Genomic DNA, 27,854 nt, shown 5'->3' on the forward strand with positions numbered 1-27,854 from the left:
AGGGTCTGATATTGACCATTCCTGGACTAAAAGTCTGACATTGACCATTCCTGGACTAAAAGTCTGACATTGACCATTCCTGGACTAAGAGTCTGATATTGACCATTCTTGGACTAAAAGTCTGACATTGACCATTCCTGGACTAAAAGTCTGATATTGACCATTCCTGGACTAAAAGTCTGATATTGACCATTCCTGGACTAAAAGTCTGATATTGACCATTCCTGGACTAAGAGTCTGATATTGACCATTCCTTGACTAAAAGTCTGATATTGACCATTCCTGGACTAGGGTCTGATATTGATCATTCCTGGACTAAAAGTCTGATATTTACCATTCCTGGACTAAGAGTCTGATATTGACCATTCCTGGACTAAAAGTCTGATATTGACCATTCCTGGACTAAAAGTCTGATATTTACCATTCCTGGACTAAAAGTCTGATATTGACCATTCCTGGACTAGGGTCTGATATTGACCATTCCTGGACTAAAAGTCTGACATTGACCATTCCTGGACTAAAAGTCTGACATTGACCATTCCTGGACTAAGAGTCTGATATTGACCATTCTTGGACTAAAAGTCTGACATTGACCATTCCTGGACTAAAAGTCTGATATTGACCATTCCTGGACTAAAAGTCTGACATTGACCATTCCTGGACTAAAAGTCTGACATTGACCATTCCTGGACTAAGAGTCTGATATTGACCATTCCTGGACTAAGAGTCTGATATTGACCATTCTTGGACTAAAAGTCTGACATTGACCATTCCTGGACTAAAAGTCTGACATTGACCATTCCTGGACTAAAAGTCTGACATTGACCATTCCTGGACTAAAAGTCTGATATTGACCATTCCTGGACTAAAAGTCTGATATTGACCATTCCTGGACTAAGAGTCTGATATTGACCATTCCTGGACTAAGAGTCTGATATTGACCATTCCTGGACTAAAAGTCTGATATTGACCATTCCTGGACTTAAAGTCTGATATTGACCATTCCTGGACTAAGAGTCTGATATTGACCATTCCTGAATTGACCAAAGGTTCTGATTGTCACATCCTGTTATGTTCCAAACTATTGTTGTATTTTGAGAACGTCTGGATAGATATGGTTTGTATTTTCTCCATAGTATCTTAAGTTATGCACTTATCACATGGTGGTTTGCATAGGAGCAGGGGAATTCATGTCTTATAGATTTTCTAGGATTTAAGAGAAAATGAATATGACCAGTTTATTGTATACTATTGATTTAATATCTAACTATTAATGTGTCCAGTACAATAACAAGTCCTATCTCTGTTATGTTCTGTGTTTCAGTTTGTCAGAAGAGAAAGAGATAACAAGACTAGTGGAGGGGGGATGTGCATCAGAACAGGTAACCCCCGACACGTCGCGTTCGTGTACACCTTTATCCATCGTGGGGAGCTGTGTGCTCAGCCCTATAAGTAAGGACAGTCGGCCGGCAGACACACAATGTAGTTGTAAAGAGACTTATATAGCATGTAAATGGAAGGACTGCGAGTGTGGGCTTGAACCACCAGCCCTCATGGACCATATTAGGCAGTGTCATGTGGACACTCAGAGTGGTGAAACTTATGTGTGCCTGTGGCAGGGTTGTAAAGTATTTGACAAAAGTTCGTGTTCTAGATCATGGTTGGAAAGGCATATACTAAGTCACAGCGGCGACAAGCCGTTTAAGTGTATTGTAGATGGATGTGTGATGAGATTCACCTCCCAGAAAGGACTGGAACGCCACGTAAATAGTCACTTCGCAGTGCAGCAAAGCAACAACAACCGCACACAAAAGTCCCGAGAGGACACACCAACAAAAATGTGGCGACGCAAAAAGTTAAAACGACGGCGTCATACGGCAGGTAAGAATAATTAGCTCTTTTCAAAGTGAATCATTGTCGTCAATAAGAATTCAGGCACATCATTGGCATTTAAATCTAAATTTCTCAAAAAATGGATCAAACAGGTTAAGGCCAAATTGCTGAAGACTTGTGTTTTTGTTGGCCCATCCAGTTTAACCAAAGATCAGTTGTTGCAAAGATTTTTTACAATTTATTTTCTGTGAAAAGAGTGTAACTTGAGGTTTAAACAGAGATATCACCAGTGCAAGGATAACCAGGACACAGATGACCAATACAAGGATGACAATAGTATTGTGCTACTTTTGGTGACCATTGAAACACTGTGTTGATTACATTTGTCAAGTTGCAGTAGTTTTATGCAAAGATGATGTTTACTGCATTCAAAGTTTTGTTAATTACTAAAGAGAAATTTCTGTGTTGTGTACTAAATGCAGATCTTCAGTTTTACTGTGTTCTTCTTAGTACTAATGTGCTTGACCAAATGCCAGTTTTCTTCTCAGTACTAATGTAATGCTGCTCAATAGAAGATAGTTACAGGTCCTGCTAGACAAACTGACAATTTTCTGTTTAGTACTAATTTAGCTTCAATAGAAGATAGTTACGGGTCCTGCTAGACAAACTGACAGTTTTCTGTTGAGTAATGTTACAGTATCAATAGAAGATAGTTACAGGTCCTGCTAGACAAACTGACAGTTTTCTGTTGAGTAATGTTACAGTATCAATAGAAGATAGTTACAGGTCCTGCTAGACAAACTGACAGTTTTCTGTTGAGTAATGTTACAGTATCAATAGAAGATAGTTACGGGTCCTGCTAGACAAACTGACAGTTTTCTGTTGAGTAATGTTACAGTATCAATAGAAGATAGTTACAGGTCCTGCTAGACAAACTGCCAGTTATCTGTTTAGTACTAATTTAGCTTCAATAGAAGATAGTTACAGGTCCTGCTAGACAAACTGCCAGTTATCTGTTTAGTACTAATTTAGCTTCAATAGAAGATAGTTACAGGTCCTGCTAGACAAACTGCCAGTTATCTGTTTAGTACTAATTTAGCTTCAATAGAAGATAGTTACGGGTCCTGCTAGACAAACTGACAGTTTTCTGTTGAGTAATGTCACAGTATTTGTGCCTATTTGTAAATGTTTGTTGTGCCTTGTTATTTTGTGTTTCATTCTAGTTAGCAGGTAGTTAATTGCATATTTTGTCAGTAATATTAATATTTATATAATTTGACGGATATTAATATTTACTTTTTGAGTAATATTTTTTAACTAGAAGCAATATATTTGCATCATAATAAGGAGAAAAAACAACTTATCACATTGAATGAAAATTTGTTTAAATAACATAATAAAACAATAAACATTTATCACTTTGATTTCCCCACCGTGTCTTAAGAGCACTTGAAACAAAACACTACACTGTATATGACTATTTTTAACTATCACTTGGGATATCATAGTGGATTTTATTTGTTTTAGTACATTAAAGCTTCGTGAACATCCTGTTTAAGTTTTGATTTTCAAGAGTCATTTCCAATGAAGTTTATGTTTTGTGATCTCTGCCTAGTGTGTGTTCACCATAAATCTAATCACTCTCTTTAACTAAAGAAGTTAGACAGTTGTCAATTGGGTGCTGTACCATTAAGGTAATTGACATGATGTTAACATAAAATAACAATTGAGAAAAAAAGAAAGAAAATTAAGAGGATCACTTAAAGAAAATCAGAATGCCTTATCACATATCTGACATGATATTATATGTAAGACAGAATACCTTTATGCTAGACAAAATACCTGTCAGACATGTTACCTGTATGGCTGAGAGAATACCTGCAGATATGTCAGACAGTGTACCTGTATGTAAAACAAAACACTTAGGTAGTGTACCTGTATGTTAGACATACACAGGCAGTATATAGCAGAATATTAGAGAAACGTAATATATTTCAATAATTTGTCTTTGTGCATATATACATCATACAAGTGAGTGACCTCGAAAACATTTAAAAGGATTTAAAATATTCTCATTCCTTTAATCATTTGACATCTTGTGTGCAGTTACAAAGTATAAAGGGACATATAACAAGTTGTGTGAGACTGAATGTGACACTGTTAACATTTAAGACTATCCATGAAATACCAGAAATTGTCCATTAGAGGAAATTATTGCTAATTATTGCAGTGAGAAATAACCATTTTCTTCAACTAACAGGTTATTTAATGTTTTATAGCTTATCACTTCCATACCCTAATGTATAGTGTTAGACAATATAGCTTGTAACAAAGGTAATATAGAATTAAAGACCAGCTTGGTATAGTGTTAGACAATATAGCTTGTAACAAAGGTAAATATAGCTTTGTATAGTGTTGACAATATACTTGTAACAAAGGTAATATAGAATTAAAGACCAGCTTTGTATAGTGTTAGACAATATAGCTTGTAATAAAGGTAATATAGAATTAAAGACCAGCTTTGTATAGTGTTAGACAATATAGCTTGTAACAAAGGTAATATAGAATTAAAGACCAGCTTTGTATAGTGTTAGACAATATAGCTTGTAACAAAGGTAATATAGAATTAAAGACCAGCTTGAATTATCTTAACAATTAATGTTGAGTACCTGATTACAAGAATTTACTAATTTTTTATTTAAATACCTAGAATTTTTCATTTTAATTTTATATTTCTAATGCCACTTTAATAAGTTTCCTTGTGATTCTAAATAAGGCCCACATACATCTGATTGTAATTGACATTTTGATGTAGAAACTTCCTGCAAATAATGTTGAAGTGCATACACATGCATTTTATTATACCAAACAATTTCAAATTTAGAAGTGAAAGTACATCATGCTTTATATCGAGTGTTAAAACCCAAGCAGTGGTGTTTATGAGGGGGTTTAACATGACTGAGTTGTCACTTCTCTATCGATCCTGTAAACTGTTGGTGCTGGTTGAAATAACATGGAAATTGACTTCTGGCTGAGCCTTTTTTAAGGGCAGAATATTAAAGTGTCTGCTGCAGAAGTCTTTTTATGATGCTGTTTATAAAGTTATTTATATGGCTCCTGATTGGTGAGTTTATGTCACAGAGTGCCAAACCCTAAATCATCACATTGTTTCTAGACTTCAAATTACACGTCCATGTTGTCTGGTTCAGAGGAAGTTTGTGTGATTTGATCATTTGTTCAATCACTTGTGTCTTATTGCAATTCTTTCATTTCATCTGTCAAATCAACTGTCTGGTGTCTTCATTTCATTAGCTGTATCAACTGTCTGGTGTCTTCATTTCATTAGCTGTATCAACTGTCTGGTGTCTTCATTTCATTAGCTGTATCAACTGTCTGGTGTCTTTTTTTCATTAGCTGTATCACCTGTCTGGTGTCTTCATTTCTTAAGCTGTCTCCTATACTGCTAGTCACTGGAACTTCATACTTTGGCTATGGGTTCACCTCGTGTCATGTATCTAAAGACAGTCACTCTGACCTACATTTTGACCTTTGACTTTTCCAGGCTTCATCTGCTATATTAATCCCTGGAATTTCCCAGAATTGTCTAGTTTTATCTCTCTACCGATTGTTATTTGTTTTACATTTCATCATCTGTCCATTGTTTTTATTTGCTCTCTCTACAATTGTTTGTTTCATCAAGACATGTGTGTTGTCATTCTTCAAGGACAAGTTCAAGGTCACAATTAATCTGTTCAAATACTTGTATAATAAATGTGATCACAAGTTGAGAAAATCAGTGATAGTTTGGCTGTTAGCATTGTGCTGTATCTATGGTCAGTGATCTGTCATCTGTTGCCTACAGTCCTTTAACAATGCTTGTTATCGCTATGTCTTGAGAACAGGTAGATGGCTCTTTCTCAAGTTTCATGTGCTATTTGGTCTATAGTTGTGCTATTTGGTCTATAGTTGTGCTATTTGGTCTATAGTTGTGCTATTTGGTCTGTAGTTGTGCTATTTGGTCTATAGTTGTGCTATTTGGTCTATAGTTGTTCTATTTGGTCTATAGTTGTTCTATTTGGTCTATAGTTGTGCTATTTGGTCTATAGTTGTGCTATTTGGTCTATAGTTGTTCTATTTGGTCTATAGTTGTGCTATTTGGTCTATAGTTGTGCTATTTGGTCTATAGTTGTGCTATTTGGATTTTGGAACTGATAAGAAAGACAAAGTGGTTTCCTCCTGGCTATCTTGTGTTTAATAATGAAAGTTTATTATTGCTGTTTCATGATGACAGGATGGAACTTACTCAAATTTCATAAGTAGTTTCTCCTTGGTCCCTAGTTGTGAAATTTGATTTCTGGACTGATCAGAAAAACCAGATTGCTGGCTGGTCACCATCTTGTTAAAGATAATTATTGTTATATCTCTTTTAAGAGGAATTTTCAAATATTGTATAATCAAGTGGAAATAAAAGGAAAGAAGTGAACAATAGGAAAAATCAAAACTTTTACAGAACAAGCAACAGTGAGCACCAAGAACCCTCTGGGATCTCTTGTTAGATTAAGAAGACTTACCTTTAGATATACAGGTAGAATTTTAATGTAGAGTTACATAATCAGCACTGACAGTAACACCTCTTAATGACAAGCTGCACCATCATTATTATTATGATACATTCCTAGCAGACAAGTAGTGTATGACCTTTGAATTTGGCCTCAATTAATCACATGCATGTTAACTGCAGAACTTCCCCATTTGCACTTTTCTCTATAAAATCTAATAGGTGTATTACTGTCAAGAATAATATATTTATTGTGAATTTTCACAAAATGCAAATTTTGATTTTGTTTTTACAGTTATAATAAGATGATCTTAATCGACACTGATACAGAGAACCAATTCACTTATACAATATTCTCTAATACGATTCTGTCTCCAAATTATTAAAATATGTTTGTCTCAAGTGCTTTAGTGTCAGAAAACCACTAATATTTAAGAGTGTCATTAGCATAAGCTAACAGCTGAGAAGTTAGACATTTTGGTTAGTGACTGGTGTGGACCTACAGACAAGATGATGTCAACAATGTGTACAGTAACAGGTGTGGACCTACAGACAAGATAATGTCAACAATGTGTACAGTGACAGGTGTGGACCTACAGACAATATAATGTCAACAATGTGTACAGTGACAGGTGTGGACCTACAGACAAGATAATGTCAACAATGTGTACAGTGACAGGTGTGGACCTACAGACAAGATAATGTCAACAATGTGTACAGTGACAGGTGTGGAACTACAGACAAGATAATGTCAACAATGTGTACAGTAACAGGTGTGGACCTACAGACAAGATAATGTCAACAATGTGTACAGTAACAGGTGTGGACCTACAGACAATATGTCAACAATGTGTACAGTGACAGGTGTGGACCTACAGACAAGATAATGTCAACAATGTGTACAGTAACAGGTGTGGACCTACAGACAAGATAATGTCAACAATGTGTACAGTAACAGGTGTGGACCTACAGACAAGATAATGTCAACAATGTGTACAGTGACAGGTGTGGACCTACAGACAAGATAATGTCAACAATGTGTACAGTAACAGGTGTGGACCTGCAGACAAGATAATGTCAACAATGTGTACAGTGACAGGTGTGGACCTACAGACAAGATAATGTCAACAATGTGTACAGTAACAGGTGTGGACCTACAGACAAGATAATGTCAACAATGTGTACAGTAACAGGTGTGGACCTACAGACAAGATAATGTCAACAATGTGTACAGTTTAACAGGTGTCTAACCAGTTTTCAGACTGATAATGCTGTCAAAAGGTACAGTAACAGGTGTGAACCTACAGACAAGATAATGTCAACAATGTGTACAGTAACAGGTGTGGACCTACAGACAAGATAATGTCAACAATGTGTACAGTGACAGGTGTGGACCTACAGACAAGATAATGTCAACAATGTGTACAGTAACAGGTGTGGACCTACAGACAAGATAATGTCAACAATGTGTACAGTGACAGGTGTGGACCTACAGACAAGATAATGTCAACAATGTGTACAGTGACAGGTGTGGACCTACAGACAAGATAATGTCAACAATGTGTACAGTGACAGGTGTGGACCTACAGACAAGATAATTTCAACAGTGTGTACAGTGACAGGTGTGGAACTACAGACAAGATGATGTCAACAATGTGTATAGTAACAGGTGTGGACCTACAGACAAGATAATGTCAACAATGTGGACAGTGACAGGTGTGGACCTACAGACAAGATAATTTCAACAGTGTGTACAGTGACAGGTGTGGACCTACAGACAAGATAATGTCAACAATGTGGACAGTGACAGGTGTGGACCTACAGACAAGATAATTTCAACAGTGTGTACAGTGACAGGTGTGGACCTACAGACAAGATAATGTCAACAATGTGTACAGTGACAGGTGTGGACCTACAGACAAGATAATGTCAACAATGTATACAGTGACAGGTGTGGACCTACAGACAAGATAATGTCAACAATATGTACAGTGACAGGTGTGGACCTACAGACAAGATAATGTCAACAATGTGGACAGTGACAGGTGTGGACCTACAGACAAGATAATGTCAACAATGTGTACAGTGACAGGTGTGGACCTACAGACAAGATAATGTCAACAATGTGTACAGTGACAGGTGTGGACCTGCAGACAAGATAATGTCAACAATGTGTACAGTGACAGGTGTGGACCTACAGACAAGATAATGTTCAGTTACAGCCCTAAACCTCCTCCATACCACAAATCCAAATTTAAATTACTGTAGTGCAGGTCAAATTGAATTTACTCTTTTTTTTTAACACTCAAACAACATCTTATTGATCAAAGTTAAGAAAATTATCAAGTACACCAGTGACAAGCAAAGGCATTTTTTAGCTGATATGAAATTCTAATTCACTTTATAAAGGCAATAACATTCAAATAATGGAGGGTAAATATGATTAACTGTTTCTGTGTCAGTTTAATTGGGAATTCTAATGCAGTTTTCTTCTGTCTTGCTGTCAAAATAGGTTTAATTCCCTTTTAGAATGTAGATGTATATGTCCTGAATGCTTGTATGAGGACGTGCTACTATTTCTAAAGTCTTTTCTCTTTCCTCTCACTGCTTATTATTTAGGACTCTTGTGTTCTGAGTCAGAAAGAAATTCAATTTTTACAGGGCATCATAATACAGTGGTAGAGACCAATTGAATATTGATCCTAATACAGTGGTAGAGAAAATATCTGTCTTATTGTACACCTCCTAATACAGTCCCAGAATGGTAATATCCTTCTGTCTGTCTTATTGTACACTTCCTAATACAGTGGTAGTATGATCCTTCTATCTGTCTTATTGTACACCTCCTAATACAGTGGTAGTATGGTCCTCCTATCTGTCTTATTGTACACCTCCTAATACAGTGGTAGTATGATCCTTCTATCTGTCTTATTGTACACTTCCTAATACAGTGGTAGTATGATCCTTCTATCTGTCTTATTGTACACCTCCTAATACAGTGGTAGTATGATCCTTCTATCTGTCTTATTGTACACTTCCTAATACAGTGGTAGTATGATCCTTCTATCTGTCTTATTGTACACTTCCTAATACAGTGGTAGTATGATCCTTCTATCTGTCTTATTGTACACTTCCTAATACAGTGGTAGTATGATCCTTCTGTCTGTTTTATTGTACACCTCCTAATACAGTGGTAGTATGGTCCTCCTATCTGTCTTATTGTACACTTCCTAATACAGTGGTAGTATGATCCTTCTATCTGTCTTATTGTACACCTCATAATACAGTGGTAGTATGGTCCTCCTATCTGTCTTATTGTACACTTCCTAATACAGTGGTAGTATGATCCTTCTATCTGTCTTATTGTACACTTCCTAATACAGTGGTAGTATGATCCTTCTATCTGTCTTATTGTACACCTCATAATACAGTAGTAGTATGGTCCTCCTATCTGTCTTATTGTACACCTCCTAATACAGTGGTAGTATGATCCTCCTATCTGTCTTATTGTACACCTCCTAATACAGTGGTAGTATGATCCTTCTATCTGTCTTATTGTACACCTCCTAATACAGTGGTAGTATGATCCTTCTGTCTGTTTTATTGTACACTTCCTAATACAGTGGTAGTATGACCCTCCTTCTATCTGTCTTATTGTACACCTCCTAATACAGTGGTAGTATGATCCTTCTATCTGTCTTATTGTACACCTAATACAGTGGTAGTATGATCCTTCTATCTGTCTTATTGTACACCTCATAATACAGTGGTAGTATGATCCTTCTATCTGTCTTATTGTACACCTCCTAATACAGTGGTAGTATGATCCTTCTATCTGTCTTATTGTACACCTCCTAATACAGTGGTAGTATGATCCTTCTGTCTGTCTTATTGTACACCTCCTAATACAGTGGTAGTATGATCCTTCTGTCTGTCTTATTGTACACCTCCTAATACAGTGGTAGTATGATCCTTCTGTCTGTCTTATTGTACACCTCCTAATACAGTGGTAGTATGATCCTTCTATCTGTCTTATTGTACACCTCATAATACAGTGGTAGTATGACCCTCCTTTGTTTGTCTTTGAACACTTTGTAATATAATGATAGTGATGTTATCCTGTAAAAACATGTAAATAATGACAGTCCCACAGTACACTTCTTTTGTTGTGATGTTATCCTGTATGGTTGTATCAATAAAGAGATTTTATGATGATGGGATAAAAACAAACAGATGAATAACTGCTGTAGAAAGGTAAATGATTAAAAGAGATTATCACAGGTTTCTGTTTTACACAGGTGTGTTTGTTTTTCAGTACGAACGACAGACTTCTTCGACTCAGGAATCATGGAGCAATTACAGCAAGAGTTAATGAACTTCACAGAGCACACTCACATTGATCTCAACGGCAGCTCAAACTCTGTCACATTCCACAGTTCTGTAAGTAGTCACACCCTTTACTGAGTCACATTCTGCAATACTGTAATTAGACACAGCCCTGACTCTCAGATTCAACTGTTCTGTCAGTAGTCACAGCCCTGACTATGTCACAATTCACAGTTCTGTCTGTAGTCACAGTCCTGACTATGACACATTCTACAGTTCTGTAAATAGTCACAGCCCTATGTCACATTCAGCAATTCTGTCTGTAGTCACAGTCCTGACTATGTCACATTCCAGAGTTCTGTCAGTAGTCACAGCCCTAACTATGTCACATTTCCCAGTTCTGTCAGTAGTCACAGCCCTGACTATGTCACATTTCCCAGTTGTGTCTGTAGTCACAGCCCTGACTATGTCACATTTCCCAGTTCTGTCAGTAGTCACAGTCCTGACTATGTCACATTTCCCAGTTCTGTCAGTAGTCACAGTGCTGACTATGTCACATTTCCCAGTTCTGTCAGTAGTCACAGCCCTGACTTTCACATTTCCCAGTTGTGTCTATAGTCACAGCCCTGAATATGTCACATTTCCCAGTTCTGTCAGTAGTCACAGTCCTGACTATGTCACATTTCCCAGTTCTGTCAGTAGTCACAGCCCTGACTATGTCACATTTCCCAGTTGTGTCAGTAGTCACAGCCCTGACTATGTCACATTTCCCAGTTCTGTAAATAGTCACAGCCCTGACTATGTCACATTTCCCAGTTCTGTAAGTAGTCACAGCCCTGACTATGTCACATTTCCCAGTTCTGTAAATAGTCACAGCCCTGACTATGTCACATTTCCCAGTTGTGTCAGTAGTCACAGCCCTAACTATGTCACATCCTACAGTTCTGTAAATAGTCATAGCCCTAAGTATGTCACATTTCCCAGTTCTGTAAATAGTCACAGTCCTGACTATGTCACATTTCCCAGTTCTGAAAATAGTCACAGCCCTGACTATGTCACATTTCCCAGTTCTGTCAGTAGTCACAGCCCTGACTTTGTCACATTTCCCAGTTCTGTCAGTAGTCACAGCCCTAACTATGTCACATTTCCCAGTTCTGTCAGTAGTCACAGTGCTGACTATGTCACATTTCCCAGTTGTGTCTGTAGTCACAGCCCTGACTGTCAGTAGTCACAGCCCTGACTATGTCACATTTCCCAGTTCTGTAAATCAATAATGATTGCACTTGTATGTTTTATGTATCAGGTCCTAGCCAGACGGAGGGAAGAATCAGGCAAAGTCAAAGTACTACTTCATTGGTCACCAGAAGATATGTAAGTCTTAATATACATTACATCATTGTAATTCATGTAAGTCTACACATACACTACATCCATGTAACTCACATGTGTAAATATACACTACACCCATGTAACTCACATGTGTAAATATACACTACACCCATGTAACTCACATGTCTAAATATACACTACACCCATGTAACTCACATGTCTAAATATACACTACACCCATGTAACTCACATGTCTAAATATACACTACACCCATGTAACTCACATGTCTAAATATACACTACACCCATGTAACTCACATGTCTAAATATACACTACATCCATGTAACTCGCATGTGTAAATATACACTACATCCATGTAACTCGCATGTCTAAATATACACTACACCCATGTAACTCACATGTCTAAATATACACTACACCCATGTAACTCACATGTCTAAATATACACTACATCCATATAACTCACATGTGTAAATATACACTACATCCATGTAACTCACATGTGTAAATATACACTACATCCATGTAACTCACATGTGTAAATATACACTACATCCATATAACTCACATGTGTAAATATACACTACATCCATGTAACTCACATGTCAAAATATATATTACATCCATGTAACTTTCATGCCTGAACAAATATGATATCATTATAACTGCTTTAAGTTTAAAAAACATAACATCCATGTACCTCAAATGTCTTAACACACATTTGTATGAAAATGTCTGCATGTTTAACAAATATTTTATGAATGTAACACATGTGTCAAAACACGAAATACAGTTATATAACTCATGTTTGTGTGAACATACATTACATAAGTGTAACTCACTCATCTGATTCAATTGCTACAATTAAGATAAGTTATATGTAGTTTGTATTTCATTATACTGTCTGCAAATTTATACGGGGCACTTAAGAAAAAGAAAGGATGCAAGGGAGACTTGTTTAATGTTTGTAGATGAGGCAAAGATTGTTACAGCCTTCATTAACTCACATGCTAATATGCTTATCTTACTCAAACTATGTGTATCTTGTGTTCTGTTACATTGTTATGTGTTTACAGTATACCAGACAAATGGGTGTCAGAATCGGAGGTGCCAGCGCTACATACGTGTACCATTCCTGTTCGCCAACTACCTCAGGACACTGCCCTTGGTCTCCATCCCTCCCTGTACCGACGCCATAGGTACCGTAAGCACCGCAGGAAATGACCATTAGTCAGCTAGGCAGGCCAACTCACCAAAAGTACTTTCATGTGCAAAGACCAAAAGCCAAGACTACAGAGGACTTATTTTACACCAATACGAGACAAAGACTATTTTTATCACGAGCCTAATCAATAATTCCTAACCAACCTCAAAACCTGCTTCTTGTGCTACCCTCTAATTGTTGCCAGTAGGAAACAGAATTCACCAACTGTTGGCAGTAGAGGGGAGGGGACTTCCCCAATTGTTGATGGTAGAGGGGAGGGGATTTCACTAGTTGTAGGTAGTAGAGAGGAGAGGGCTTCATCAAATGTTGTTAGTAGAGGGGAAATAACTTTAACTGTTTGTGGACTTCACCAACTTTTGGTAGTTGTCGGAAAGGGACTTCACTAACTGTTGATAGTAGAGGGGAGATAACTTCACTAACTGTTGGCAGTGGAGGGATGGGACTTCACCAACTGTTGGTAGTAGAAAGAAATGGACTTCACTGACTATTGGCAGTAGAAGGAATGGGATTTTACTAACCATTGGTAAAGTTGGGATAGATTTTAGTTATAATTCACAATAGTTGAAGGCAATCCATAAATCTAGGACAGAATGGGACAATCAAGTTAGCAGTATTTTAAAGGCAACTACCAACTGTTGGTGGTTTTTACAGAATGGAAATTCACAACTTTTAAGGGAATTGACTGCCAACTGTTGATGATAGGGGAAACAGAAATATCCACTTTTTGAGAGGAGGTACCAACTGTTGGCAAAACAGGGAAGGAACTTTACCAACTTTAGCAGCAGAGTGAGTGAAAGTGCAGATTATTGTTTACTTAGGAATTATTCTAAAGGGAAATATATAAAATTTGATTCCTGTTAACCTCAGGGTTTTAATATTAATGGAGAAAATATGAAATGCAAAATGATTTTTGTATATTGTTATATCATGAAATGATAGATACCATTCATCATCAATGTCATCCTCATTGTCATTTAAAACTTACCTGCTGCAATAAGAACAAAAATGGCCGAGATTTGTAAGTTGTTGTATTAGATCAGAATGGAAGATTGTGAGATTGGGAAGAAAATGATGTAAAAACATGACAGATCAATATGTATAGAACTGTTGATGGAGTTACAACAGTCTGGAACAAATCATGTCAGGATGTTTGTGAGACAGAATCACAAGTATGATATAGACACATAAAACCATGAAAGACTGGGTCGTACAGAGTTAGTGAGTTGCTGCTAGATTAGTAGACATAGTGAGAGAATAAACACAGATTGAATTTGGAAGAAATAGTAAGAAAGATGAAACTGTAGAAATTTACAGTTGTGTATTATAAAAAGCAGATTTGTATTGTATAATGGTGTATGTAAGGAAACTACAGTTGTGATCAATGGTAATACCACCTTATGTGGTCAGGTCTAGAGGGAGCTGTATGGTACTACAGCCCCATGTGGTCAGGTCTAGAGTGAGCTGTATGGTACTACAGCCCCATGTGGTCAGGTCTAGAGTGAGCTATATAGCACTACAGCCCCATGTGGTCAGGTCTAGAGTGAGCTGTATGGTACTACAGCCCCATGTGGTTAGGTCTAGAGTGAGCTGTATGGTACTACAGCCCCGTGTGGTCAGGTCTAGAGTGAGCTATATATAGTACTAAAGCCCCATGTGGTCAGGTCTAGAGTGAGCTGTATGGTACTACACCCCCATGTGGTCAGGTCTAGAGTGAGCTATATAGCACTACAGCCCCATGTGGTCAGGTCTAGAGTGAGCTATATAGCACTACAGCCCCATGTGGTCAGGTCTAGAGTGAGCTATATATAGTACTACAGCCCCATGTGGTCAGGTTTAGAGTGAGCTATATAGCACTACAGCCCCATGTGGTGAGGTCTAGAGTGAGCTATATATAGTATCACAGCCCCATGTGGCCATGTCTAGAGTGAGCTATATAGTACTACTGCTCTTCATTAAAAGGGGACCTAGATATCTCTGTGGTAATGATCAGATCAACCAAGATTTAAAGAATGAGAGGTAACCTGTTAAAATCTAACTATAATTTGGTAATTACTTTTTAAAAAATGATTTACAGTTTTTTTTTTTTTTTTTTTTCCAAACTTGCATGCCATTTAGTTTAGATGTCTGATCGTGACAGTAGAGGTGAAAACCAAATACTGTGTCTGAAAGATTTGTATCATATAATGTTCGGAAATGTACAGATTTTTTCCTTGATTTTGTACAGATGCTGACTTGTAAAGATCTCAGTCTTATTTGAAAATTGTAATTAACTTGGTGTTGATTCAGTTTTCTTTAGTTTGAATTTGACTTATTGAATGAGCATATATAGCACTACAGTATTGGGTTGAATTCTGATATTTTTTGACAACTGTAATGAAATATATGTATTTATGATTCCTAATTCTACTGATATTATGGCTATGTATGACTGGACTAATGCTGCATGGTTAAAAGGATTTGTAATTATCGACCACGATCTGTGGTTACTGAATGAATTTACATGTTTCCTATGTAAATGAGCTAATTTTTAAGTTGTTAAATTTCCTTTGTTGTTGATGTAGCTTTTTATGTTGATGGTCGTTGTAGATATATTATTTTTTTAAATATTCTCATGTTTGTGAACCTGGACTGGAAGGCAATGGATTCAAGCCCTGTATTTTACAAACCTAGCATGTCATTATGGGTTTGAAGAACTTTAAAAATACTTTGAATGAAAATCATGAAATCTTTTGTGTTAACATTAATTCTTTTTTTTAATGATGTTATTGGTCAATTTCCTGTTAGAACACTTTGTTAACTGAAAATTTCTGGCCAAGTTCTGATTATAAGGTAAGGGAGGTTTAATGTTAGACCTGGTAATTTGGGTTAGACTTTCCTCCATCATGCTAGACCTGGTAACTGGGATTAAACATTCCTCTATCACTATTGTTAGACCTGGTAACTGGGGTTTGACCTTCCTCTATCATTGTATTAAACTTTGTAACTGGAGTTTGAACTATTGCCTTTCACAACAGGTTCCCAATCTTTCTCAGGACCCAAACTTAGGCTGTATATTTTATCTAGTTTCTGTTGATATAATCTGTATATTTAAGAAGTAGCATCAATTAATTTTTGTACATACTTATTTCTACTTGTTTCTTCATCTGTTAGTCATTTTGTTTGTTCCTTTATGTTAACTTCTATGCTTTTTACAGAATACCACACACTAGAAATGGTACACTGTTTCACTGGGATCACTGCACCAGCTGAGATACTAATCATGATGTATCTAGCTACATACTCAGTAGTTAATACTGCGCTATAGTTGACCTAGACATACACTTAAGTGCAACAATAAATGAACTAGTTCTACTGTACAATGCTTCTAAGGTGCTCAGCTATACAGGACAGTGCTACTGTAGGTGACTTAGCTATACAGGACAGTGCTACTGTATGTGACTTAGCTATACAGGACAGTGCTACTGTAGGTGACTTAGCTATACAGAACAGTGCTACTGTAGGTGACTTAGCTATACAGAACAGTGCTACTGTAGGTGACTTAGCTATACAGAACAGTGCTACTGTAGGTGACTTAGCTATACAGGACAGTGCTACTGTAGGTGACTTAGCTATACAGGACAGTGCTACTGTATGTGACTTAGCTATACAGGACAGTGCTACTGTAGGTGACTTAGCTATACAGGACAGTGCTACTGTAGGTGACTTAGCTATACAGGACAGTGCTACTGTAGGTGACTAGGCTATACAGAACAGTGCTACTGTAGGTGACTTAGCTATACAGAACAATGCTACTGTAGGTGACTTAGCTATACAAGACAGTTCTACTGTAGGTGACTTAGCTATACAGGACAGTGCTACTGTAGGTGACTAGGCTATACAGAACAGTGCTACTGTAGGTGACTTAGCTATACAGAACAATGCTACTATAGGTGACTTAGCTATACAAGACAGTGCTACTGTAGGTGACTTAGCTATACAGGACAGTGCTACTGTATGTGACTTAGCTATACAGAACAGTGCTACTGTAGGTGACTTAGCTTTACAGGACAGTGCTACTGTAGGTGACTTAGCTATACAGGACAGTGTTACTGTAGGTGACTTAGCTATACAGGACAGTGCTACTGTAGGTGACTTAGCTATACAGGACAGTGCTACTGTAGGTGACTTAGCTATACAGGACAGTGCTACTGTAGGTGACTAGGCTATACAGAACAGTGCTACTGTAGGTGACTTAGCTATACAGAACAATGCTACTATAGGTGACTTAGCTATACAAGACAGTGCTACTGTAGGTGACTTAGCTATACAGGACAGTGCTACTGTATGTGACTTAGCTATACAGAACAGTGCTACTGTAGGTGACTTAGCTATACAAGACAGTGCTACTGTAGGTGACTTAGCTATACAGGACAGTGTTACTGTAGGTGACTTAGCTATACAGGACAGTGCTACTGTAGGTGACTTAGCTATACAGGACAGTGCTACTGTAGGTGACTTAGCTATACAGGACAGTGCTACTGTATGTGACTTAGCTATACAGAACAGTGCTACTGTAGGTGACTTAGCTATACAGAACAGTGCTACTGTAGGTGACTTAGCTATACAGGACAGTGTTACTGTAGGTGACTTAGCTATACAGGACAGTGTTACTGTAGGTGACTTAGCTATACAGAACAATGCTACTGTAGGTGACTTAGCTATACAGGACAGTGTTACTGTAGGTGACTTAGCTATACAGGACAGTGCTACTGTAGGTGACTTAGCTATACAGGACAGTGCTACTGTAGGTGACTTAGCTATACAGAACAGTGCTACTGTAGGTGACTTAGCTATACAGGACAGTGCTACTGTAGGTGACTTAGCTATACAGGACAGTGTTACTGTAGGTGACTTAGCTATACAGAACAATGCTACTGTAGGTGATCTAGCTGTAAGCTATAATGCTTCTGTAAGTGAACTTTTTAAACATGTTGAAGAAAATGTTATTTGTAAACGATGTTTGTATATTTCAAAGGCCAGTGGATTGATGTTTTAAGATCTCAACTTTACTCAATGTTTTGGTTGAATCAACATTGGTTTATTTGCGTAGTTTTCATTTGTGAACTGCTGTAGCTAATCCATCTTAAACACAAAATGAGATTGTCCAGGGTGACCTCTTCATACTTTACATGAAATATGGGTTAATTGCTGAAACTTGGTTGTGTAAGCAGGACAATTCTCAGGATTTGATAACTTAATGTAAACTTCAGATTAAAAGGAATTGAACTACTTCTGTATGTGTCCAGTCTAAAAGACTATCGAAGCCATAAATAACCATACAATGTACAAATGTTCCAGTTTAAAAACAACAAGCTCAAATTTATTGTACTTCATATTAGATTGTCATATATAAATCAAATGTGAAGATTCTAGTCTCTTTTAAGTTCCCTAATCTTGAAAACCTCCACTAGTGTCTTCCAGATCAAAAAGAATATGGTAGATATATGTACCAGTCATTGATGTGTAGGTTATATCTACCAGCCATTGAAGTTATCTACCAGCCATTGAAGTGTAGGTCATATCTACCAGTCATTGATGTGTAGGTTATATCTACCAGCCATTGAAGTGTAGGTTATATCTACCAGCCATTGAAGTGTAGGTTATATCTACCAGCCATTGAAGTGTAGGTTATATCTACCAGCCATTGAAGTTATCTACCAGCCATTGAAGTGTAGGTTATATCTACCAGCCATTGATGTGTAGGGTATATCTACCAGCCATTGAAGTGTAGGTTATATCTACCAGCCATTGAAGTGTAGGTTATATCTACCAGCCATTGAAGTTATCTACCAGCCATTGAAGTGTAGGTTATATCTACCAGCCATTGATGTGTAGGGTATATCTACCAGCCATTGAAGTGTAGGTTATATCTACCAGCCATTGAAGTGTAGGTTATATCTACCAGCCATTGTACTGTTGACACATCTTTGGTTCTTATTTAGATACTCTATTGAGGTTTTGAGGTCTGTTGCTTACTTTCCTATCAGGTATGCAGGAGAAGAAAAACAATTCTTACAAAGGAATAAATTCATTAAAATAACTGAAAACAAGACTGACCTATATACATTATGAACAACTTTTGAATATCAGCATCTCAAGCATTTTCTGTGTGTGGGATTTTTTCATTGGAATAAGACCTGACTACAAGTAATTTTCCTTCTGTTCTCTGGATTTTGCATTGGAAATTGAACAGATAAAGATAAGAATTTACCTGTTTTATTTGTGATGTCCGTGTTCATGTTGGCATGTTTTCGTGCAGTCAGATGTGAAACTCAAAATTTGTTCTTTATAATTTTTGGACAATATACCTTGTCATAGTATGAAAGAAATTTTGTCAATGAATTATTTGTACTTGCATCAGTAAATCACCTCATTAAATACATCATTTTGACAAAACACAAATGTCTATGTTTGTTTTTGACCAGTGACTTTAAAGCATTATGTGTTTGATACTCAATGTATCACATCAGTAGATTGTATGTCATAAACAGTGTATTAACGGGAGATTGTATGCATGTCACAGTGTCTGCAGTAGATGGATGATGTCACTAGCCATACTTATAAAAGAATAACTTGGGTGTGGAAAGATTATGTTATTTGAAATTAATATAAATAGTAATTTAATTATGTATAGCTGTCTTTGTTTTCTTTACAAAACCTATACATTTGTGACAGCTGAATGTGTGTAAAAAGAAAAGTCTACGTTTCAGTAGCTACAAATAGGCCAGTATCTATGTTCATTTTTATTTTTCAAAAAAATATTTTTTCTCAGTGGAAAAATTTACTAAAAATATGTCATACTTTAAAATATACCTCATCCAGAAAAAAAAAAAGTTGTCATGAGACACTCTTTGGGAATGACTTCTGTCGTACAGTACATCTTGTAATACCATATCACTGTATTGTCGGCCTGTTTTAGGGGTCATTCCTGTCGATCATTGCTGTATAGTGGTATGTAAATGCCTCAGTTCCACGCTTTGTCAAAAGTTCTATGATCGTCCAGGTTCCTACTCTGGTGCCTGTAGTTTCATCGAGAAATCATCATTTCTTGTTGTCTTTCATTAGTTGATATTAACATTTTTACTGATTTTGTTATTTTTTATTAAAACCAGTTTTGTTTCTTTAATCAAAATTGACATATTTACTGGTAATAAACAATTCTGATGCTTTAGTTTTGTATAATCTGAAAAAATGACATAGGTTTTTCTAAAAGTAAAGACATTTCAGAATTTAAACATTCTTGGCATCAGAATTACATAATTCCACTTCATCTTTTGTTTTGAAAGCAGGCTCAAGGTTAATCATAATTTTTTCATTGTTAGAGATTGAATTATAGCAATACATGCCAAAGAGTGTATGAGAAATTCCATTTTAGCAGATTTTTTGACATGTGAATGGGATTTGTTTAAACATAACAGATGAATTTGATATTTTAGCACAGAAATGGAATTGCCTTTATGAACATGCTCAAATGTATAAAGTATTGTAATAGACTATACAAGGCATTATGAGATTACATCACATCTACTGAAAACTCAACTTATGTTGGAACTCAGGGCATGCCTTATTGGTGGTATGAATCAAAGATCTTATGAGAACTAGATTTTTACAGACTGCAAAATACAAGAGTTTGTGAGAACTAGATTTTCACCAACAGCAGAATAAAAGAGTTTGTGAGAGCTAGATTTTAAAAGCCGTATGGTGAAGAGTGTTGAACATTATAGTTTGTTAAATCTGGAACATTGTATCAGTTTCATTTGAGAACAAAAGCAAAATGATGAAATCAAAAATTTGTATGTGATGTTACTAAACAGTGTGGATGTATTCTCCAGTATTGTTCTCCCATGTCACACTTTATGATCATAGTCACTTCAAGCTTAAGTTGAAAATGATGGCAGATTTCTTGGTGTCCTGGAAAATTTTTAATTCTGTCGGAGAGATTTTCAAGAAGGAATTCCACAGTAAAACATTTCACTACTAAGTTTGGAGACTGGACTTACAATGCTCTGATTTGAAGGGCTAGATTCGTAGCAGGAGATTTTGTACCTGCTATTTAACTGACAGTGATATTCAGTGAGTAAACATTGTTACTGAAGAAGTGATCAAGTGCAAATTACACAGCAGTGTACACTCTCAGAATTGAAAGATTTTAAAACTGTTTGACATGTCTTGTGTGCCTCTTCATAATCTTGAGACTAGTTGTATTGACAACTCAGAACTTTCCGAGAAAAAAAGCTGTGATAATATGACATACAGCCAAGGATTTACTTTAACAAAGATTGGAACAACAGTGACCTGATTATTACTGACACACGGAAAACATTGACCCAACATTTACAGACACAGGCACAACATCAATGCAACTTGTACAGACACTGGGACAACATTTACCTGACTTTTACAGACACTGGGACATTGACCTTACTTTTACAGACACTGGGACATTGACCTGACTTTAACAGACACTGGGACAACATTGACCTTACTTTAACAGATACTGGGACAACATTTACCTGACTTTTACAGACACTTGGACATTGACCTGACTTTTACAGACACTGGGACATTGACCTGACTTTAACAGACACTGGGACAACATTGACCTTACTTTAACAGACACTGGGACAACATTGACCTGACTTTTACAGACACTGGGACATTGACCTGACTTAAACAGATACTGGGACAACATTGACCTTACTTTAACAGACACTGGGACAACATTTACCTGACTTTAACAGACACTGGGACATTGACCTGACTTTTACAGACACTGGTAAAACATTGACCTTACTTTAACAGACACTGGGACATTGACCTTACTTTAACAGACACTGGGACAACATTGACCTTACTTTTACAGACACTGGGACGACATTGACCTTACTTTAACAGATACTGGGACAACATTGGCCTTACTTTAACAGACACCGGGACAACATTGACCTGACTTTAACAGACACTGGGACATTGACCTGACTTTAACAGACACTGGGACAACATTAACCTGACTTTTGCAGACACTGGGACAACATTGGCCTTACTTTAACAGACACTGGGACATTGACCTAATTTTAACAGACACTGGGACAACATTGACCTGACTTTTGCAGACTCTGGTAAAACATTGACCTGACTTTTACAGACACTGGGACAACATTGACCTGACTTTAACAGACACTGGGACAACATTGACCTTACTTTAACAGATACTGGGACAACATTGACCTGACTTTTACAGACACTGGGACATTGACCTGACTTTAACAGACACCGGGACAACATTTACCTGACTTTTACAGACACTGGGACATTGACCTGACTTTAACAGACATAGGGACAAAAGTGTTCTGACTTCTACAAGCACCAGGTATATTTGCTGGATTTATTGTCCTGTGAACAGCCTGGGTTAGTTTAAAGCAGGGTCTCCTTGTAGTAGCTGGTGTCTTCATCATATAGGTGACCCATCTTATACAGTTTCTTAGTAATTATGGCTGTGTATTGTCCAAGGACACCCCCAAGACAGTACAGACTGTATACTTCTCTGCTACCTGTGAATGGTGTCTTGAACCACTCACCTCAGATCTAAATCCAAGATTACACAGGCACTCTGACCATTGACCCTGACATACACCAATTAAAAATGGTCCGATTTATGAGGTATCGCACAACAAATAGACAACATGTAAAATTATGTTGTCACTAGATATCCCAGTACACTTTGCTTGTTTTTGCGGCAGCATTTGAAACAGTTGGAAAAATATGCCAGGTACAGATCAAGACAGAGACTTGCAAGTAGAATTTTTAGCACAATTAGTTATAAGGGGCCAGATGTGTCTTCCCAAAACTAACTAGCTGAAAATTGTTAGTTTTCAGAATTTTCATATCTGAAAATGCTCTGTTATTCAGTACCAGGTTGAAATGCGAAAAAAAAAAAAAAAAAAAAATATTATTGGTTGATTGTTTAGCATTTCACAGGAAAATCTGAAACATTTTGAGTTCTACATATGAAATTATAACATTTTCCACAACTGGTAAAGGAGTGTTAATTTATCTCAGAATTATTCTATATCTCCTTGACTTTATTTTACTGGTAATTTTTCCGTTAATGTCCCAGTCAGAGCAGAAAATGTTTGTGAAAAAGAGGCTAGATTTTGTTGCAAAGTCTTGGCATTGTAAACATTGATATATGGTATCAGTGCTATTAATATATTTTATTGAGTAATATATTGTACATACATTACAAATCACAACTTAATTTGGATTTTGTGGTTCAATTTCATTATATGATGTTAAAAAAATTATTTCACAAGACCAAGTGATTTTAAGATGAAATATGATCACCAAGAAAATAGGTTGTTGCAATGTATTGGAGTGAAATCATTAATTAACAATTAATATGTGGTGATGGTTTACCAGTCAAGCTTACACTGGCTTCTTAACATACCAATTAAATACTTACATCGATGCTGATTGGTACCGACAGAAATATTCATGTACAGTAGTTTATTCTTTTTGATGACAATTATTTTTCCTGAAAGCCATGAAACTTTCTACACCTATCACTACAACAGGAAAGGAATTATGCCTACAGCCTCATTTTTAATTGTATTTAAACTTTTAATGTACAAATGTTTGAAATGAAACATCAGTTTAAGTATTAATTGTATTTTCCAGGTATCTGTTTTTCATAATCTTCAAAAGTAATAACCTTTATAATAGTGAGATGTTGAAACTGGTGATATAAAAATGTCTGTGATGGAAAGTCTATACATTTCCCTCTACCTTGTGTTGAAATTCATTTGAAAACAAAATTCTGATCTTATTAAGTTGATGTAGTGATTTCTGCTGCTGTCCTGTCTGTAGCAGCTGTTCTATCATAATATATAATTTGAGATCTCAATAAAAGTTTTAAGATATCATGATGTCATATAAATTACTGTTTTAACTGCCTTGTCAATCCTTTAAGGTTGAGCTCTCCCAGTGTCCTTGGAGTGAAAGATTGTAACATTGTGTAAGTGTTATTTCTCCTGGTTTTGCTGTGTAAAATGAATAGGGAATTGTTTTGTCTGTTTTGAGATATGTGCTTTGTGAAAAATGATATCACCTAATTGGCCATAAAGATAAAACAGATCCCCATTCAGCACATAAAATGTGGTACAGTTGATCCCATACATTGTGATATTTCTGTTTTCCAGACAAAATAACTGTAACTGAGACACTGTAAGGAGCAAAAAAAAAAAAAAAAAATGGTTTAAATTATTTCAAGTTTTTCAAAATGAAAAAGAGGCACATATAACTATCTGACTATACCAGAATCTGTATTTAATGAAATATCAGCTTGTTTTTGGTAAATGGAAGATCACTCAGGTTACATAACATGATATGGTCAGAACATCATATCCACTGCTGATGATATTCTGATCTTTCCTCTGTAACAATTGTTCACACCCTGTCGTATTGTTATGTAAGATTCCATAATTGAATGTTTTCTATCTTCTGAAGCAGACTTTCGTTTAGTCTAGAATTGATTATTTAGATGAAATAAGTGTGAGGGTAAATGTAATTTGGTTTTAATGATTTGTTTACATTGTCATGTCTCCTGCATGTCTTTCCCAGAGATGTCAGCTGTCTGCCTTAATTGTACATAGGGTGCTACAGTATACTGTGTTACAAAGTAATTACTACAGGGTAATACAGTACACAAAGTTATTATGTAGTTACATAAGGTTGCTAAAGGACCCTGAGTTACTACAGAATTACGTCAGGGTGCTACAGTGCAATGAGTAACTACGTAATTACATTTGGGTGTTACAGTGAACCAAATTATTATGTAATTACATTAGGGTGCTACAGTACACTATGGTATTATATAATTATGATGGGGTGCTAAAGTGCACCAAGTTATGTATGTTGCATCTAAATTCTGACTTGTATGGCACATATTTGTTCAAAGCTGTAATTTGTGTGATACATACTTGCATCAGTGAGTTAATAGTAAGCTACCTGTTGAAATAGAATGTTTGTATGGTAAAAGCATGCATCAGTGATGTACTTTGCATATCTGTATTTTGTATGGTACACCCCTGTGTCAGTGATGTGCCATCTATAACTGTAAATACCTTGATCCTTTGCTTGTGTATATTTGGAACATCTTGTAGCTATGTTGGTATGTAACATCCCATGGCAGTGTCTATATGAAGTATTTTGTGAATATTTATTTTGGTAAGGAAACATGCTGCAGAGTCTGTGTTTCTTGTTGTACTGGATTCATACTGTCATTCATTACATACATAATGTCCATTGTCATTTAAAACAACATCATCATTAGATAGATTGTACAAGTAGGTAGTTTTGTACAAATAAACAATCAACATGTCAATATTTGGTGTTTGTGGTTTGTGTGTACCATATATTAAGACAGGAGATCATATTATTGTCTTGCTTACATAATATTATTCGTGGTTCTGCATTTCAATACAAATAGTCTCAATTAAAAATGCCATGCTAGTGTCAATCTAGAGGATGTTTAAACTGGACGTGATACTGTAATATATCATCTTTATCTGGCATCTGTTAATATAATTCTATTCAGTCTCTGAAATCTGAGTTATCTCCTATCAGCTTTTGCCTAGTATTAAACCAACTATGACCAAATATATCCTATACATAGGGTAAGCTCTACATCAAATTATCCAGTATCAGCATCTGAAGTTTATATGAACAAATGATTTCAGATTGTAAGCATTGACAATATCCCCGGCTTCCAAAATAGACAACTAAGTAATTGGTGTACATTTAATGTGTTATGTATAATGTCACATCCTCATTCTTGGGTCATATCTATAAACTGAAAAATAAGTGTAAAATAAATTTACCAAGAGTGACATCAACATATCTAAAAAAATGTCTCGACAGCTGTATATCATTTTATTATAGATTCAACAATTCTTATCTACATGTATACTTAAATGTATTATTTACATCATATTTACAATTCTGTACCTATCTACCTTATAAACAAATAGACAGTTTACTATTTACAGTTTATTTACAGGCACAACTTTCAGCCAATCTATAAAACTGATTACTGAAACATGAATCCCTCAGCCTGTATAATCATTATCTTATAAAACTTATTGTTGATGTTTTGTATGATACAAGAATATCAAGTGATTAATATTGCACATGAAAACATCACAACTGGGGGGATATACAGACAAGTCATACCAATATACAGATTAAATTTACCGTAGTGTACTACATTAAATCTTATTTAAATATGACTGTAAGTTGGTCCATTATAACACTGCATAGCAAATTGATGTCTGGAGTCAGACTTCCTAAAAAAGAATCTGCTATATTTACATCAAATTATTTCTTGTTTATTCACATATCACCAATATGTTCCAGGCTGCAGTATCGTGACAATGATAGAACTATGTGAAGTATTGTGTTAAACAGAAGTCCTAATCCTGTAGGGTCATAGAGTACAAAGTTTGGTAGTCAATAGCAGTCATTATCACAGGTAAGCTTCTATACACTGTATAACATACTAATGATAGTAATCCTCCACATCATCAAACATGGTATATAAGGTGGATAACACTGGTATAGATGACACCAGTCACGATATACTGCACTAGATGGATAGTAAGTAAAAGAAAAAAAAACAACAGAAATATCACAGTGTCCTGCCAAATAGAAACTCAAACCTCAGTGAGATGTTCCACATACATCATGCCTTCAATGAGATATACCAAGCATCACACCTTACCCCTGCAGGAAATTGCTTGTTCTGGAGTTTTTAGTTTTCAGGGGTGACTGTGATGTTTGAGAAAGTAAATGTGGCCAGTATTTCACTAAGTTTACATACACATTTCCAGGTTGACCTCCCATTCTGTGTAACCTGGTACTGACATAGTTCATCACATTTCCAGGTTGACCTCCCGTTCTGTGTTACCTGGTACTGACATAGTTCATCACATTACCAGGTTGACCTCCTGTTCTGTGTAACCTGATACTGACATAGTTCATCACATTTCCAGGTTGACCTCTGGTTCTGTGTTACCTGGTACTGACATAGTTCATCACATTTCCAGGTTGACCTCCCATTCTGTGTAACCTGATACTGACATAGTTCATCACATTTCCAGGTTGACCTCTGGTTCTGTGTTACCTGATACTGACATAGTTCATCACATTACCAGGTTGACCTCTGGTTCTGTGTAACCTGGTACTGACATAGTTCATCACATTTCCAGGTTGACCTCCCGTTCTGTGTTACCTGATACTGACATAGTTCATCATATTTCCACATCAAACTCTTGTTCCATGTAACCTGGCACAGACATAGTTTATCACATTTCCAGGTTGACCTCCCATTCTGTGTTACCTGATACTGACATAGTTCATCATATTTCCACATCAAACTCTTGTTCCATGTAACCTGGCACAGACATAGTTTATCACATTTCCAGGTCGACCTCTTGATTTGTGTTACCTGGCACTGACATAGTTTA

The 27,854-nt window shown here is 36.4% G+C and overlaps 1 protein-coding gene across 1 annotated transcript in view; it reads left to right on the plus strand.

Moving 5' to 3' along the window:
* Positions 1-13,314, plus strand: part of LOC132565183 (zinc finger protein aebp2-like) — a 64,576-nt gene extending 51,262 nt beyond the window's left edge. Inside the window, exons 3-6 of the mRNA XM_060229813.1 lie at positions 1,325-1,881; positions 10,707-10,831; positions 12,021-12,088; positions 13,145-13,314. Coding sequence (XP_060085796.1) covers positions 1,325-1,881; positions 10,707-10,831; positions 12,021-12,088; positions 13,145-13,292 — 898 coding nt within the window. The 3' untranslated portion in view covers positions 13,293-13,314. The remainder of the gene's footprint in view (positions 1-1,324; positions 1,882-10,706; positions 10,832-12,020; positions 12,089-13,144) is intronic.
* Positions 13,315-27,854: the final 14,540 nt, after the last annotated feature.

Source organism: Ylistrum balloti, unplaced genomic scaffold (genome assembly GCF_031769215.1).
Source record: "Ylistrum balloti isolate Yb309-2 unplaced genomic scaffold, AGI_CSIRO_Ybal_v1 Utg369700, whole genome shotgun sequence".
Classification (NCBI taxonomy): Eukaryota; Metazoa; Mollusca; class Bivalvia; order Pectinida; family Pectinidae; genus Ylistrum; species Ylistrum balloti.